At 32.5% G+C, this 13642-nt stretch overlaps 1 protein-coding gene across 2 annotated transcripts in view; it reads left to right on the top strand.

Moving 5' to 3' along the window:
* FAM117B (family with sequence similarity 117 member B) overlaps positions 1-13642 on the top strand; it is a 101692-nt gene that overhangs the window by 20573 nt on the left and 67477 nt on the right. For both annotated transcript variants that reach the window (XM_031958312.1, XM_031958311.1), the window contains exon 2: positions 11083-11234. In XM_031958312.1, coding sequence (XP_031814172.1) covers positions 11083-11234 — 152 coding nt within the window. The remainder of the gene's footprint in view (positions 1-11082; positions 11235-13642) is intronic.

Below are 13642 nucleotides of genomic sequence, written 5' to 3'. Positions count from 1 at the left end.
AGAGATATGAGGATTGGAGAAAATATCTTGTCTCCTGTCATATGATTTGGAAATTGGAATCCTTTTTAAAAATTATTCCCATCACCAGTTATCATAGAATAGTGTCTTAGCACCTGCTCAATAATGAGTTTCTCATCAGTCCAATTAGGCACTTGAATATGTGACTAGAGATCTGATTGTATTTTACTATAATATATTTAGTATAATATAAAATTGTTCGTTAAAAATCTTAATGTGTTAAGATATCACTCAGCTTCTGATCTGCTCTTGTATGTGTAAATTTTTAGGTTGATCAGTATGTGCATACTGTTTTGTTTTGCTTTTTTCCACTTAAGTTGTTTCATAAACATTTTTCATGTGTTGGCATGATCCATAGTTTGTCTTTTGAATAATATCTTTGTCATCTTTGCCCTCTTGTTGAACATGAGACAAAATATTGAGTTGTTTTGATTTACATTTAATTTATCATAGGAACAATAGGAACAAACAAAAAGTTTCCTTTTTTGGGGGGGGGGGAACCATTTATTTGTTTGTTTTTCTTTGACCATTTTTTCTTTTAGAAAATCTTCCTAAAACACAGATCTGATAATGTCACATCCCACTATCCTCTCTCCCAGCCCAGTAAACTCCACTAGCTCTTGGTTAACTCAGGATCAAATATAAAACCATCTGTTTTCACAACCTGATCCCTGCCTAACATTTTTATACTTGAACTCTCTTTCATGCATATTTCTAATCCAGTGTTATTGTTTTTTGTATATGACACTTCACCTCTAGCATAACCTCTAGCATAGTGACTTTTGACATTGGAGTTACTTAAAATTTAATTTCTTGCTTGGGGGTTAAGTTGAATTTGGTACAGATAAGTTTTTTGTTTTTTTAATAAATCTTATTGTGGTATCATGATAGTTTATATTTTCAGTTGTTCCTAACTTGTGGCTGAGGGCTTGAACTCATGGGTATTTGAGAATCCATATATGTATCGAACACTACCATTTTTTGCTCCTTAATTGGCATCAACAAAATATGACTCAATAGTTATCAGACATGTCTGTAAATTAAATACTTGTCTTGAACAGGTATTAAATATTTTTCAAATTTCTCTAGATGCAATTAAGAAGTATAAATTTATTTAAAACCTTACTGTATTCATGATATTTTATCATGTATTTTCTTGGTTAATATTGTTGCTGCTGATGGTAATTACTAGTATGTGAAAGTGTGAGTTTTTAAATGTAAGGGGTTATCATACTCAAAAATTGAGAAATATTAATTTAGTGCTTTTATGTTTTAGGAAGTCGCTCTTCTCACTCTGACTTTAAAAAAAAAAAAATCTTCAGTAGATCTTACCATTCCCCTGTTATCTTCTTATGCCTTACAGAGAAATTCTTAGAAAAAAGTTGTCTACATTCCTTGTGTTTGCCTTTACTACAACGCCTGTTTTTTGCAAGCTTCTTTCTGATTTTTTGTGGTGGTGGTTCAGTCTGACCCTGATGCCATTGGGGATTTTCTTGGCAAAGATCATGGAGTAGTTTGCCATTTCTTTCTCCAGATCAGCCTCCCAGATTGATTCTTTTGTTAAGGCAAAGGAAGCTGACTTGCCTCAGAGAGGTTGGCTTTAAAAAGGCCAAGGTTGAGCACTGCATGCAGGATCATCTCCAGTATCCCCACCGCCAGGGTCAAACCGCCGGACCCTTGAGGACTTGGCTGGTGACTGGAAGAGCTTTGAGAGAGCACACAGCAGGAGTGTCGTGCTGGAATTACCCAAGAGCACCACCTGCCGCCGGGATTCTGATCTTAGTTGTGATCCCAATCAGGTGATTCTGTTTCCCCGACTCTCATTTGGGACTTGTCAGACCTGGCCTAGGCTTCTGGCCCAGACAATCACCTACAGCCCACTTGGGTTTGCCCCTGGTGTTATCTCAGACTTTCCAGGGCTGTTGAGGTGTTTGGTCATGTTTGTGCGACCCGGGACAAGTCACTTAACTCTGTTTCTCTCAGTTTTCTCATCTGTAAAATGAGCCAGAGAAACAAATGGCAAAGCCATTCCAGATCTCTGCCAGGAAAACCCAAATGGGACCAAGACAAAGCTGCTGAACAACATGAATCACAAAGTCTGAGGTGTGCAGTGTGTGGCCCTGAGGCTGAATCAGCCTGGCTTCTGGAGTTTTTTGCTGAGGTCCTGGAGGAGCACTGGAGGAGTCCCAGGTGTCCTGGAGGCTGGAGGTGACATAATAGCTTCTGTCAGGAAGGTGAATTCCTTGGTAGGAGTTCCATTTTCAGGTTATCTTCTCTTGGGAATTTTTTGGGGGCAGGTTAATAAATATAAGTAGGTATCAGAATTGAAATTTTTTTTTCCAAAAGATTTGAATTTAAGTTCAAATTCAGGCTGAGGACTCTATCCAAGGAGCATCTAGCTGCCCTTTGATGAAGAGAAGCTCCACAGTACCAACTGCCTGTTGAACATTTCAAACTGTATGTCCCATAGGCACCTCAGAGTCTGCATGTCCAGAACTCATTATCTTCTTCCAAATTCAAATCTTCCCTCCTCAGGTTCAGTATGTTTCTCTTTGGCACCGCCATTCCTTTTGTCACTGTGATTTGCGATCTTGACATTATCCTGAATTCTTGACAGTCCTTCCTCACTTCAGCTAAATTACATAATTTTTACCTTCCTAACTTGTAACAATTGCCTTCTCTCTACCCACACAACCATTATCCTGTTTAATGACCACATATGGGTCTTTCATGGCAGATACTGGAGTGGTTTGCCAGTGCATTAAGGCAGAGATTATGTGACTTGTACAGAGTTCAACAAAACCTCACTTTTCACCTAGACTGATGTAATAACTTCTAAGTATTGTCTATCCCTTTCCCAAGTCTCTCTCATTTCCAGTTCATCCTCTATATAGTTGAAAAGTTGATTTCCTATGTTTAGATCTAGCCTTATCACTCCCTTATCCAATAAATTTGATTGATTCCATCAAATATACGCTCTTCTACTTGACAATTGAATCCCTTTCCCATCTGCCATACTTGCCCATACATTGCTTACTCTATGTTGTTTTCTCTGCTCTGATTATTTCATTTTACATGGTTAGCCTTCCCATCCTTCTCAATATTTATCATGTCCATTGTATCCTACAACATAGTAATACTTCATTACCTTTGTGTTGTTTAGCCATTCCTTTCTTAATTCACGGACATTTATTTTGTTTTTAGATTTTTTTGCACCAAAAAATGCTTCTATAAATATTTGGTATTTATGGAAGCTTTCTTTTTATCAGTATACCTGAAAGTAGAAGTCTAGCAGTGAAAATTAAGGATCAAAGCGTATAGTACTGTTAGCCAATTTATTTACAAAATTCCTAATTACTTCCCAGAATGATTATACTAATTCATAACTCCATTAACAGTATTCTCTGGGAGAGAAACCCCAGGTTGTAAGGAGGTTGTGTATGTGATGATTCAGTAAAGAAGATTGGGAAGGATCAGACAGATAAGAAGAGAACCAAGAAAGCCTTGTCATGAAAATCCAGAAAGGAGAGAACACATAGGGAAAGAACTTCGTACTCAACAGGGCCAAATGTTGCTGACAAGTTGAAGATGAGAACCAAAAAAAAGGCGTGTTTCCATGATCCTGTCAGTATTGAGTATCCCCATCTTTTGTTTTCTTAGCCAGTTTTGAATGAGGTGAAACTTATGATTTGTTTTCATTTGCATTTCACTTATTAATGATTAGGAATAGCCTTTACTATTTGTTCAAACTCTTACACCACTTTTAGTCATAAATATTTATGCTGTCTGTGCATCTTTAGTGCCAAAAACTTATCAAAGGAATTTGAGATTCACCCTTCTCCTTACCATCTCAGTAGTCACTTATGTTGTTAGGAGAATTAATTTTGTTTTTGCTACTTACCTTCTTAAATGCATTTATTTTGTTTGTCCACATATTTTAAAAATATGTATTTTTTGGAATTGTCTCTTGTTTGATTGCTATAAAAATGATCTGATTAATTTTATTTTTGAATCTCTAATATTCAGGTTGAGTACTCATCTTGAATTTATTATGGAATATAATGTAAGAAATTCTAGTTTCTCTCTAGTTGATTGTCACTTTTCCCAGAAATTCTTATCAAGTAGGGAATTATTTTCGAATTTATTTGGAATAGGATACCCAATTAGTGCTTTTCTGATTGACTTGCAAATTTGAACATGCTTTCAAGTCATAAAATGAGATTGTCTTAATATATTTTGGGTTTTCATTGGATATATTTAATGTTTTCACTCATTGTTTTAATTTTTGATGCATTTTTATAAAGCATACTTTTCTCCCCTGAGGCGATTGGGGTTAAGTGACTTGCTCAGGGTCACACAAGCATAACTTTTAAATATAATTGTCTATCTAGTTGGAATAATTTGTTAGATAAAAATTTTCCTACAATTGAGTTAAATTTTTTTTTTTTTAATTAAAAAATATTTTCATTGGTCTCATTGCTATTTTTGGTGTGATGTTTTGGTCCATATCAGTAATGTTCATAAAAGTACTGTCTAGCTTCCCCATTATTACTTTATTTTGAGAAATTCTTTTCTGATGCTTTGTAATATTGTACTAATCAAACTTTTAATCTGTTATATTTGGTTCATTTTGCATATTATGTCATCATAGTTCCACAGTGTACTTTGTAATCTGCTAGCATAATTCTCTATTTCAAAAATTCATGAATTTTGGAAAGTTTACAGCTTTATTTCCCAAACACTAATCTAAATTGCAGGAGTATTTAATTTCCCCACTTTTTTTATTTTCCCTTAATTTTATGAAATAACTAGTAGTTAAAAAATAAATTACTTCAGGAAGTATTTATGCTTTTGTTATTTAAAAATGCAGATTATTTTATGAATTTATCACATTCCTCCAACTCACAAGTCATTTAATTCTTTTTTTGTATCTTTTGAATTTTTAAAGACAATGACCATATTGCCTGCAAATAGAGAATTTTAAACATTCCATTGCCAAAGGTTATTCCTTTCATTTCATTTTTATGCTTTATATAGTTAACATTTCCAAAATCATCAAATCTGATAACAGCAGACAATAATAGTTGACAATTGTTTTTAGTACAAATAATAGCTTTTCCTTTATAATGCTGGTTTAAAAAGAGATAATTGAGAATAATACTCTAATAATAGATTCATGGATTCATGGATATAAATATTTATGCCTATCCTTATATTTCTATTCTCAATCACATTCTCCCCCAGATTTGGCATATATGCTTTACCAATTATTTGATAGACATATTTAGGAAGAATATTCACTCATTTTCTGTGGTACCTTTAAGTACTATATGATTTCTTTGCTTTTTCCTGCTCTGTTAGATTATTTTTCATGTGCACATATTTGTGTCATGTTTGTACTTAGTTTATTTGTATATAAGCTTCTTAAGAGAAAGGTCTGTTTGTGCTTTTTTTTTTTTTTTGTATATTCAATCCTGGCACATGGTGAGCATTTAACATTTGCTGACGGAATCATAGTCTACTTTTAGTTCCATTTCCTCCCCCCCCCCCCCCCCCCCCCCCCCCCCCCCCCCCCCCCCCCCCCCAACCTTTTCTTTTCAGGTGAGAATTCAAGCCATTTAGATTTAATTTGTAATTTAAAAAATTGACTTAATTTTTGCTATATAAAAAATTATTCTGGATAGAAGGTAATAGAAACTTTATTATTTTTTCTATTGAAAAGAATAACAACAATACTAGCTGGTACTGGCTAAATTTAATGGAGGAGCATCAAATTGCTATTAACTCTTAAATGTATTTCAGACTTGATTCCATTTCTCAGCCATTTTCAGAGAAATAGAAACATTGACTTGGAATGGACATTGCCATCTGCCTTTTTTCTGTCTTTGATTATCTGTGGTGATATTTAAATTATAGACCTTTAATTCATTTTGCATTTTTGTTTTTGTTGTTTACTTTTTCTTAAACCTAACTTGATCATTGATTATTATAACCAACATATTTTTACCATCTTATTGAGATTAAAAGCTTTGTTTATTGTTCTTCAACTATTTCTGTTGTTTCAAATGTTTCTCTCTGGATGTTTTTCCAGCTTAGCTTCAAAAGCTCTTTTAAAGTATATTTTTTCCTTCATAAATTCTTTGAGGGCTGGCTGGCTGTTTAGTTTTTGGATGTCCAGGTTTTGTTTTCAAATAGAATAAGATTTTTGAGGTAAGTTGGTTTCTGGTCTTGAAGCCCCTTTTGAAAATATCTACATATGCCATGTTTCAGTAAATCTTGTGAGTGGTTTCTACTTATTTTTGATGACTTTATTTAAATCTCTTGGCCACTGAAAGCTTTTTTTCTTCCTAAGTTTGACCACATTTGTGCATGGTAAATTGAATTTTATGTTTACCCTTGTTGAAGTTCTGTAGATTCTTTTTTCTTTGTTACTTAGTTTTGATTGTTCTAAATGTCCTTGACTGCTTTCATGAACTATATTAATTGCATACAGTTTTTACTTTGATACATTTCTGAACCCTCAATTTCCTCATCTGTTCTCTATAAATTAATCACTTTTTATCCATATTGCTTTATTTTTCTTTTTTCTTTTAATTGCATGATGGGAGGGTAGTGGCTTTTTTCCCCCCTTAAAACTGCATTATCTGCTTGTCTTTTACTATTAATCTACTACAAAAGCATCAACCTAACTGAATATTAAAAGAGCATGATAATATGGTTAACAAAGGAACTGAAAGATGGCCCCATGCTCTGAGCCCTAAAATCCTGCCTAGCTAGTCTCCTTTGACTATGTCCTGGAGTAGGGCTGACTTGCAGACTAGTTCAGTGATTCAGGCACTGGATTGGAATCACAAAATTTGAGAGTTGAAAGGGAATTCTGCACCCTGGCATTGCCTCTGCCTCTGCCTCTGCCCCTGTGTCTTCTCCTCTCTGTTGGTTCTTCTCCCAGCCTTATTTTAAGGATGGTGCCCAGGGAAACCATGTCTTCATTCCTCTTCAGGCTTCCATCTTGACTCTCTGAACTTTCTCTGTAGTCCCATGGTGATGAACCCTGCTGAGCTAATCAAAATTTCTTTGTTTGCAAGTAGATTTCTTCCCTTTTATCAACAATGGAAGTTTCACTTTGGGATGGCCCCAACCTTCTTTCAATGTTTTGTTTTGTTTTTTCTTTATCTGCAAGTCTTAAAACATTAAGTGGTTCATTGCTCTAAAGATTCTATCTAGTAAGTTACTGGTTTGTTGTGAGATTTGAGATAAAATATTTTTACCACTTCTTTAAAAAGTATGTGTATATGTAAACTTGCCACATTCTTCGAAAAATCCATCTTTTTGTTTCATCAATTATGCTGAATTTTGTGGGGAAGAAGTCCTGGATACAACATCTAGAATTCCTAATTTTGTGCATATAACATTCCAACTTCTCTTTATCACTTGTTGTCTTAGAGAAGTCTTCTGTAATGCTCATAGATACTCCTTAGCAGAATTTTCCCCATGCTATTTTAACTATGAAGTATTTTAATTCAGCTATAATGTATTTTAATGATATGAATCTTGATAATTTTAACATTGAAATTATTAGATTCTTTCAGTTTGGGATTTTAAATAATTTTGGAAACTTTCTTAATCATGGAATATAGTGTTCATAATTTTTTTTTCTATAGTTTTTGTTGTCAGTAATTTAAAAAATGTTAATTTCTTTTGTATTTTAATTACCAGAATATTTCCCAGATATTTTTCTACCCACCCCCGTCCATAGAACCATCTCATATAACACTTTTTGTTGTTGTTAAAGAGAATAGGGAGAAAAATCTAGGAAATTAAATTGATAGATTAAAAAAGACTGTTATCAGCATTTTCTTTTCTTTCTATTGCTAGCATTTCTAGAACTGTCAAACAAGAGTGGGGAGAATGGACATTTTTATGTAATATTATAATTTTCATTATATTGACTCAGGCATCTTCTTGAGCTATTAATAAGGACTGTTTTATAGTTTTAGATTTATAGAATGCCTCCATGAATCTTAAAGGATTCACTCCCAGGAATTTTATAGCTTCTGTAGTTATTTTGAATATAATTTCTCTTTTAAGCTCTTGCTACTGTGCTTTTTAAGTAAATTATAAATTATAGAATATATGCAGATTTCTTTCATATCCTATAATTTTGAGAAACTTATGTTTTCAATTTCAGTCACCTCTAGGAAGAATTGTAGAGTACATCTTTATCACGGTTTTGATATTTTGCAAGTTGGCTTAAAAAATTAAATGGGAATTTTTTAGGAGTTTTATAGAAGCCTTACATAACAACGAAAAAAGTATATGTATAATGCTGTGTAATATCAACCCAAATTTTACAATAAGGGGCTGTAAGCACCCCGGGAAGAAAAGAAAAAGAAAAAAACTTAGGACGACTTCTCTGGTACAAGGGAAGAGCCAAAGCATTTTACATGGATTTTCCAGATTGTGGGAGTACTGTGCTCCTAGGTCCAGAGATATGGAAGAAATAACTGTAATATCTTCTCTTGCTGGTGTTTACTTTCTCAGTTTCTATTTCTTGGTTTATTACTATGGCTATCATTTATATTGTTGTGTTAAGTAGTTGTGATAAATGGGCATCTCTTTAACCTTGATTTTATTGGAAAGGATTCTTCTAACTTTTCTCTATTACATAAAATGTTTGCTCTTAGATTTATATAAACACTATTTAAAACTCCCATTTATTTCTTAATGATAGAATTTTCAATGCATTTGAGTGGTGGATTTTGTGAAAATTTTTCTTAGACATCTGTGGATAAAATCACTGTTTTTATTTGTCTTATTTAACGTTGTTCACTATGTTTATCATCATATGTTGAATTACTCCTCTATTACTGGTGTAAATCCAACCAGATCATATAATAAATCATTATAATCTTTCTAACATTTCATTTTATCTTGCTAATACTTTATTTAAAAATTCATTGTTTGTCATTGTTTATTAGGGACATTGATCCATAGTTCTTGTTTTTGCTTTGTTTAATTCTTTAAATTTTTAAGTGTATTTTGTCAACTGGTACATCTAAGATATTTCATAGTTCTTTTTCTACTGGTGTTTCTTTTGTTACTTTTAACTGTTTAAGTTGTACTATAGCATTTTTTTTTTTAAAGGTATTCTGCAACTTATAATTCTCATTTTATATTTTGGTAGACTTTTGTTAGCTTGTGTTGTTTAAATTTTGTTTTTATTTTGTATTTATCTTTGAGATGTATGGAAAGAGTTTGCTGTTTGTATTTCCTACTTTAATTTCTTTAATAGAAATCTTTACAATATAAAATTTTTTTTTCTTTTAAAATTCTTCTAGTGGTTCCTTTACCTGTTCAGTTGCATTTGTCATGATTTATTGCACAGTTTCAATCACTACTTTTATTACTTCCTTTTGTTCTTCTCTTTCACATATTCCCACCATATACATGTACACTTCTACTTAATTGATTTTGGATCCTTGATCAGTTTTCTCATTGTCTTCCTGGGTAACTTTTAAATTTCTTGCATCTTTTTTATTGACTTTATTAGTAGGCATGTCCCTTTATTCTTATATTTCTTTGCAGCATAACTTGAATTATATAAAAAAAGATATTTGATCTACCTGGTTTCTATCCTTCTGGTTTCTCTCTCTCCCTCTCCCTCTCCCTCTCCCTCTCCCTCTCTCTCCCTCCTTCCCTCTCACACATATACATTGTTCTCAACACATCATTGCATGCTAACTGACTAATTGGTTTAGAACCTAGCATGTAATATATGAAACAGATTTTTACTTGTATGAAATCTTTATAGGAGATTGGACCTGTGACCCTTGGTTGCTTCTTCTAGGCAATATATAGTGACCTAAAACTTAGTTTTAAATATTTAGTGAAATAGATTTAATCCCACACGTAAATTTTAAGAAACTTAATAGGATAGCACAAGATACAGTGTGAGCTTCATCTTTTTCTTCTTTAGGGAAATCTGTTTAAGTCTTTAATCTGAAATTTCCCCTATTTCATCTCTGGAATTACCATTATGAGAACAAAATCTTAAGTATGAATATGGCATCTGTAAGGACTAAAAAGTCTGAAATCATGTGTAATGTGTAACTTCTGTGAACTTTCCCACATTCCTGGGGATGAGGAAGATGGGGGGGAGGGCATGTCCTTTTGTCTCTTTGAGTCTTATGTAATCTTCATAATTTTGTTGGATTTTTTATTTTTTGGTGTGTAGTTCTTTACAGTGTAGTGGTCACTATGTGTATTGTTTTTTTGGTTGTGCTTTCTTCACTCTGCATCAGTACATAAAGATCTTTCTAGGCTTCATCGAATACACTATTTCTTATACTACAGTAATACTTCATTACATTCATGTACCAGTTTGTTAACCATTTACCATTTGATAAACATCTGCTTTTCTTTGCAATTCTTACCTATTAGAAAAAATGCTTCCATCTATAATGGGAATTTCTTATTATTGATGCTTCCTCAGGGTATAAGCTCAATAATGGAGTCTTTGGTTTATTTCCATAATTACAAATTATTTTCTAAGTTTTTTATATTTTCTATACATTTTTAAATTTTATTTATTTTTATTTTATTTCATTATTTATTTATTTATTTATTTTATTGTTCTCCATATATATTTATTATACATATATATATATTTATTTTATTATTTTCTATGCATTTCACAGTTCTGCCAACATTGTCTTAATATGTTGATCCTTCAACACCACCTCTGATGTAGACTATTGCCATTTTTTTAGTTGTTTTTTGCCAAGTTGTAGGGTATGAGGTAAAACCTCAGAGTTATTTGGATATGCATTTCTCTTATTTGCAATTTGCATTCTTTCCATGTGGTTGTGATACATTATACTTTATATCCTTTGACCATTGGCTAGAATTTTAAGATTTTAAGCCTTTGGAACAAATCAATTGTAACTTGCTTTTAATAAAAGAAATATCAAAATCATTTATGAAACTTTTTCATATGCATAGTATATTAAGATCTATTTTCAGTTTTTAAATAAGTTGTTCTAAATGTTTTTGTCTTTGGTTTAGGTGACAAATCACGGCCACCTTCATCAAGCCCTTCCAGCATTATTCGTCGAACTTCTTCATTAGATACACTTGCTGCCCCTTATCTTGCAGGACACTGGCCTCGTGATACTCATGGGCAGTCTGTTCCATGCATGAGGGACAAATCTACACAGGTAAGCTTACCAAATGCCTTTATTTTGAGAGGTTTTTTTATTTTTCTACTGAATACCTTCTCATGATTTTATTTAAGTCTTTTGATTTTTATATAGGCTTATTCTTCCTATTTATTCTTTTTTTATTATGAAGGAACTCTTAAATAATTTTCTAGGAATGACATGGAAAGTCTTTTTAAGGTATTAAATTTAAACATTAGCTTTGTTTTTGGATTTTAGTTAAGATTGTGAAAGTGAATCAGATAGTTTCAGTAAAATATCACTTTCTAAAAAACCTTTTTATTTAACATTAAAATATGCAGAACTGATAAATTTGAGAGCCAATTTTTCTGTAAGAACCTTGGAAATAAAATTTTAGGCATATTTTGTATAAGGAGATAAGGATACCTACTAACAAAATATGGATTTTAAATGAGTAGTCTTTTGAATGTTATACCCTGGACACAAAAAGGAAAAGAAGTATAGAATAAAGTTAGAGTGATGAAATCATAGTTTTACAGGTAAAAGGAACTTTGGATATTGGGTAGTGTTTGTATATGGAAAATGGAGGTCTGTGTAGTTTGTGACTTGCTTGAGCTTACCTAATTAGGGATAGAGCCAACACTGGGATCCTGAATTATCTCCAGCCTATTATAAATAAGGACTTATATCACAGAGATTCTCTTTGTTGGAAAGAATCTCATGGGATCCAGGATAACTTTTATTTGAATAAGAATTCCATCTTCATCCTTTCTGACAAATTGCTAGCAGACCTTTTAATGAAGGTACTGGCAAGACTCACTTCTTAAAGAGGCAGTCCATTCCACTTTAGGTAGTTAGAATTATAAATATAAGTTCTTTTCACTTCACTTGCCTTGACTTCAGGTCATCTCAACTCCTGACTTTCTGACTTCTTTATCTTGTCTCTCCCCTGTTCTCCCTCAAAAGAGATAATTTTTTACTGTTCTCTTTTATGTAGTCTTCCACCATTAGAATATATGCTCCTTGAGAGCAGGAGAGCTCTGTTTTTGGGGAGGAAAAGGCTGAACTTGTATTTCTAGCACTTAGCATAGTGGTACATAACCCGTAAGTATTAAAATTCTGTCTATGGAATCAACTAGAATAAGTTTGATTCCAATCCTTCAAGTATGTGAAGAAAACTCCTAAATTTTTAAAATTTCTCTTGAAGCAAGATATCCCTATTTCTTACAGTAAATCTTTGTATGGGTATGACTTGCCATCACAATATGAAGTTTTCAAAAGAAGAAATTTCAGCTGTCAATCTTATGAAAAAGTGATCCAAATGATTAATAAGTGAAGTATAAATTGAAATAACTCTTGAGATTTGAACTCATACATAGCAAGTGAAACAAGGTAATGCAAGAAATGGAATATTAATTACACTTAGGCTGAACTGCAATGGAATAAATAGGTCATCTATTTCTGTTAGAAAAAATAAAGTGTCATATACCTTTTGACCTAGAGGTTGCCCTACTGGACATAATATTGGGTAAAGACAGAAGTAAATATTCCATGTTATCAATATAGGCACTATCACTTTTCATGGTAATTAAAAAATGAAAACAGAGTAGATTCCCCAATCTTTGGGGAGTAGCTGCTGACTAATTGTGATTTTTTTGACTTAATGGAATAGTGGTATGTTGTAAGAAATGATGCTATGAACATTTAGGAGAAAGATAGGCTTATAAGGTGTAACAGTAAAGCAGGCAGAACTAGAACCAATATAAGTAATCACTATGATAACTAGTAAAAATAACACTAAAAATGATTGAATTCATTTGCAGTGAGCAATCTTGATTCTGGAGAATAGATGGCAAAGCACATTTCTCTCTTCTTAATGACAGTATATCAGTCTACAAGAGCAGAATATTGCCTATGCTGTCGGGCAGAATTTATTTGGCTGTTTAATTTTCTTTAACTATTTTTCTTTGTTACAAGGGAGGCATTCAATAGTAAGGGAATAGTGGGAAACAATTTTGTTGTTTAAAAAAAATTAGGTCTCAATAAAACTCCGGTAGATTTCACGATTTTGTTTGTCTTCCTTTGGGACTTATCCAATTTGTCTATCTTTTTCCCAAAATGGAATACTCAGAAATGAACCTAATGTTCCATGTATGGTCTAGTCAGTTACTATGAGCTGTTAATGTCTTCTTCATTTGGAACACTTTCTATATTAATGTAGCTTAAGATGATGCATTATTGTAATAATGATTCATTGAGATTGTAATCAATTGCAATTTTTTTTCAGTTGTACTATGTAATACCATCATGTATGAATGAAAGAGATTTTTAAAATTCAAGTATACGACTTAACATCTGTCTCTTAAATTTCATTTTCTTACATTTGAATGAAACTAAGCTTGTCGAGATCTTTTTACTTAATACAATATCACATTATTGCAACTATC

The sequence above is a fragment of the Sarcophilus harrisii genome, chromosome 3 (assembly GCF_902635505.1).
Source record: "Sarcophilus harrisii chromosome 3, mSarHar1.11, whole genome shotgun sequence".
Taxonomy (NCBI): Eukaryota; Metazoa; Chordata; class Mammalia; order Dasyuromorphia; family Dasyuridae; genus Sarcophilus; species Sarcophilus harrisii.
The sequence above is the reverse complement of the archived record's forward strand: the minus strand, read 5'-3'. Positions and strand labels throughout refer to the sequence as shown.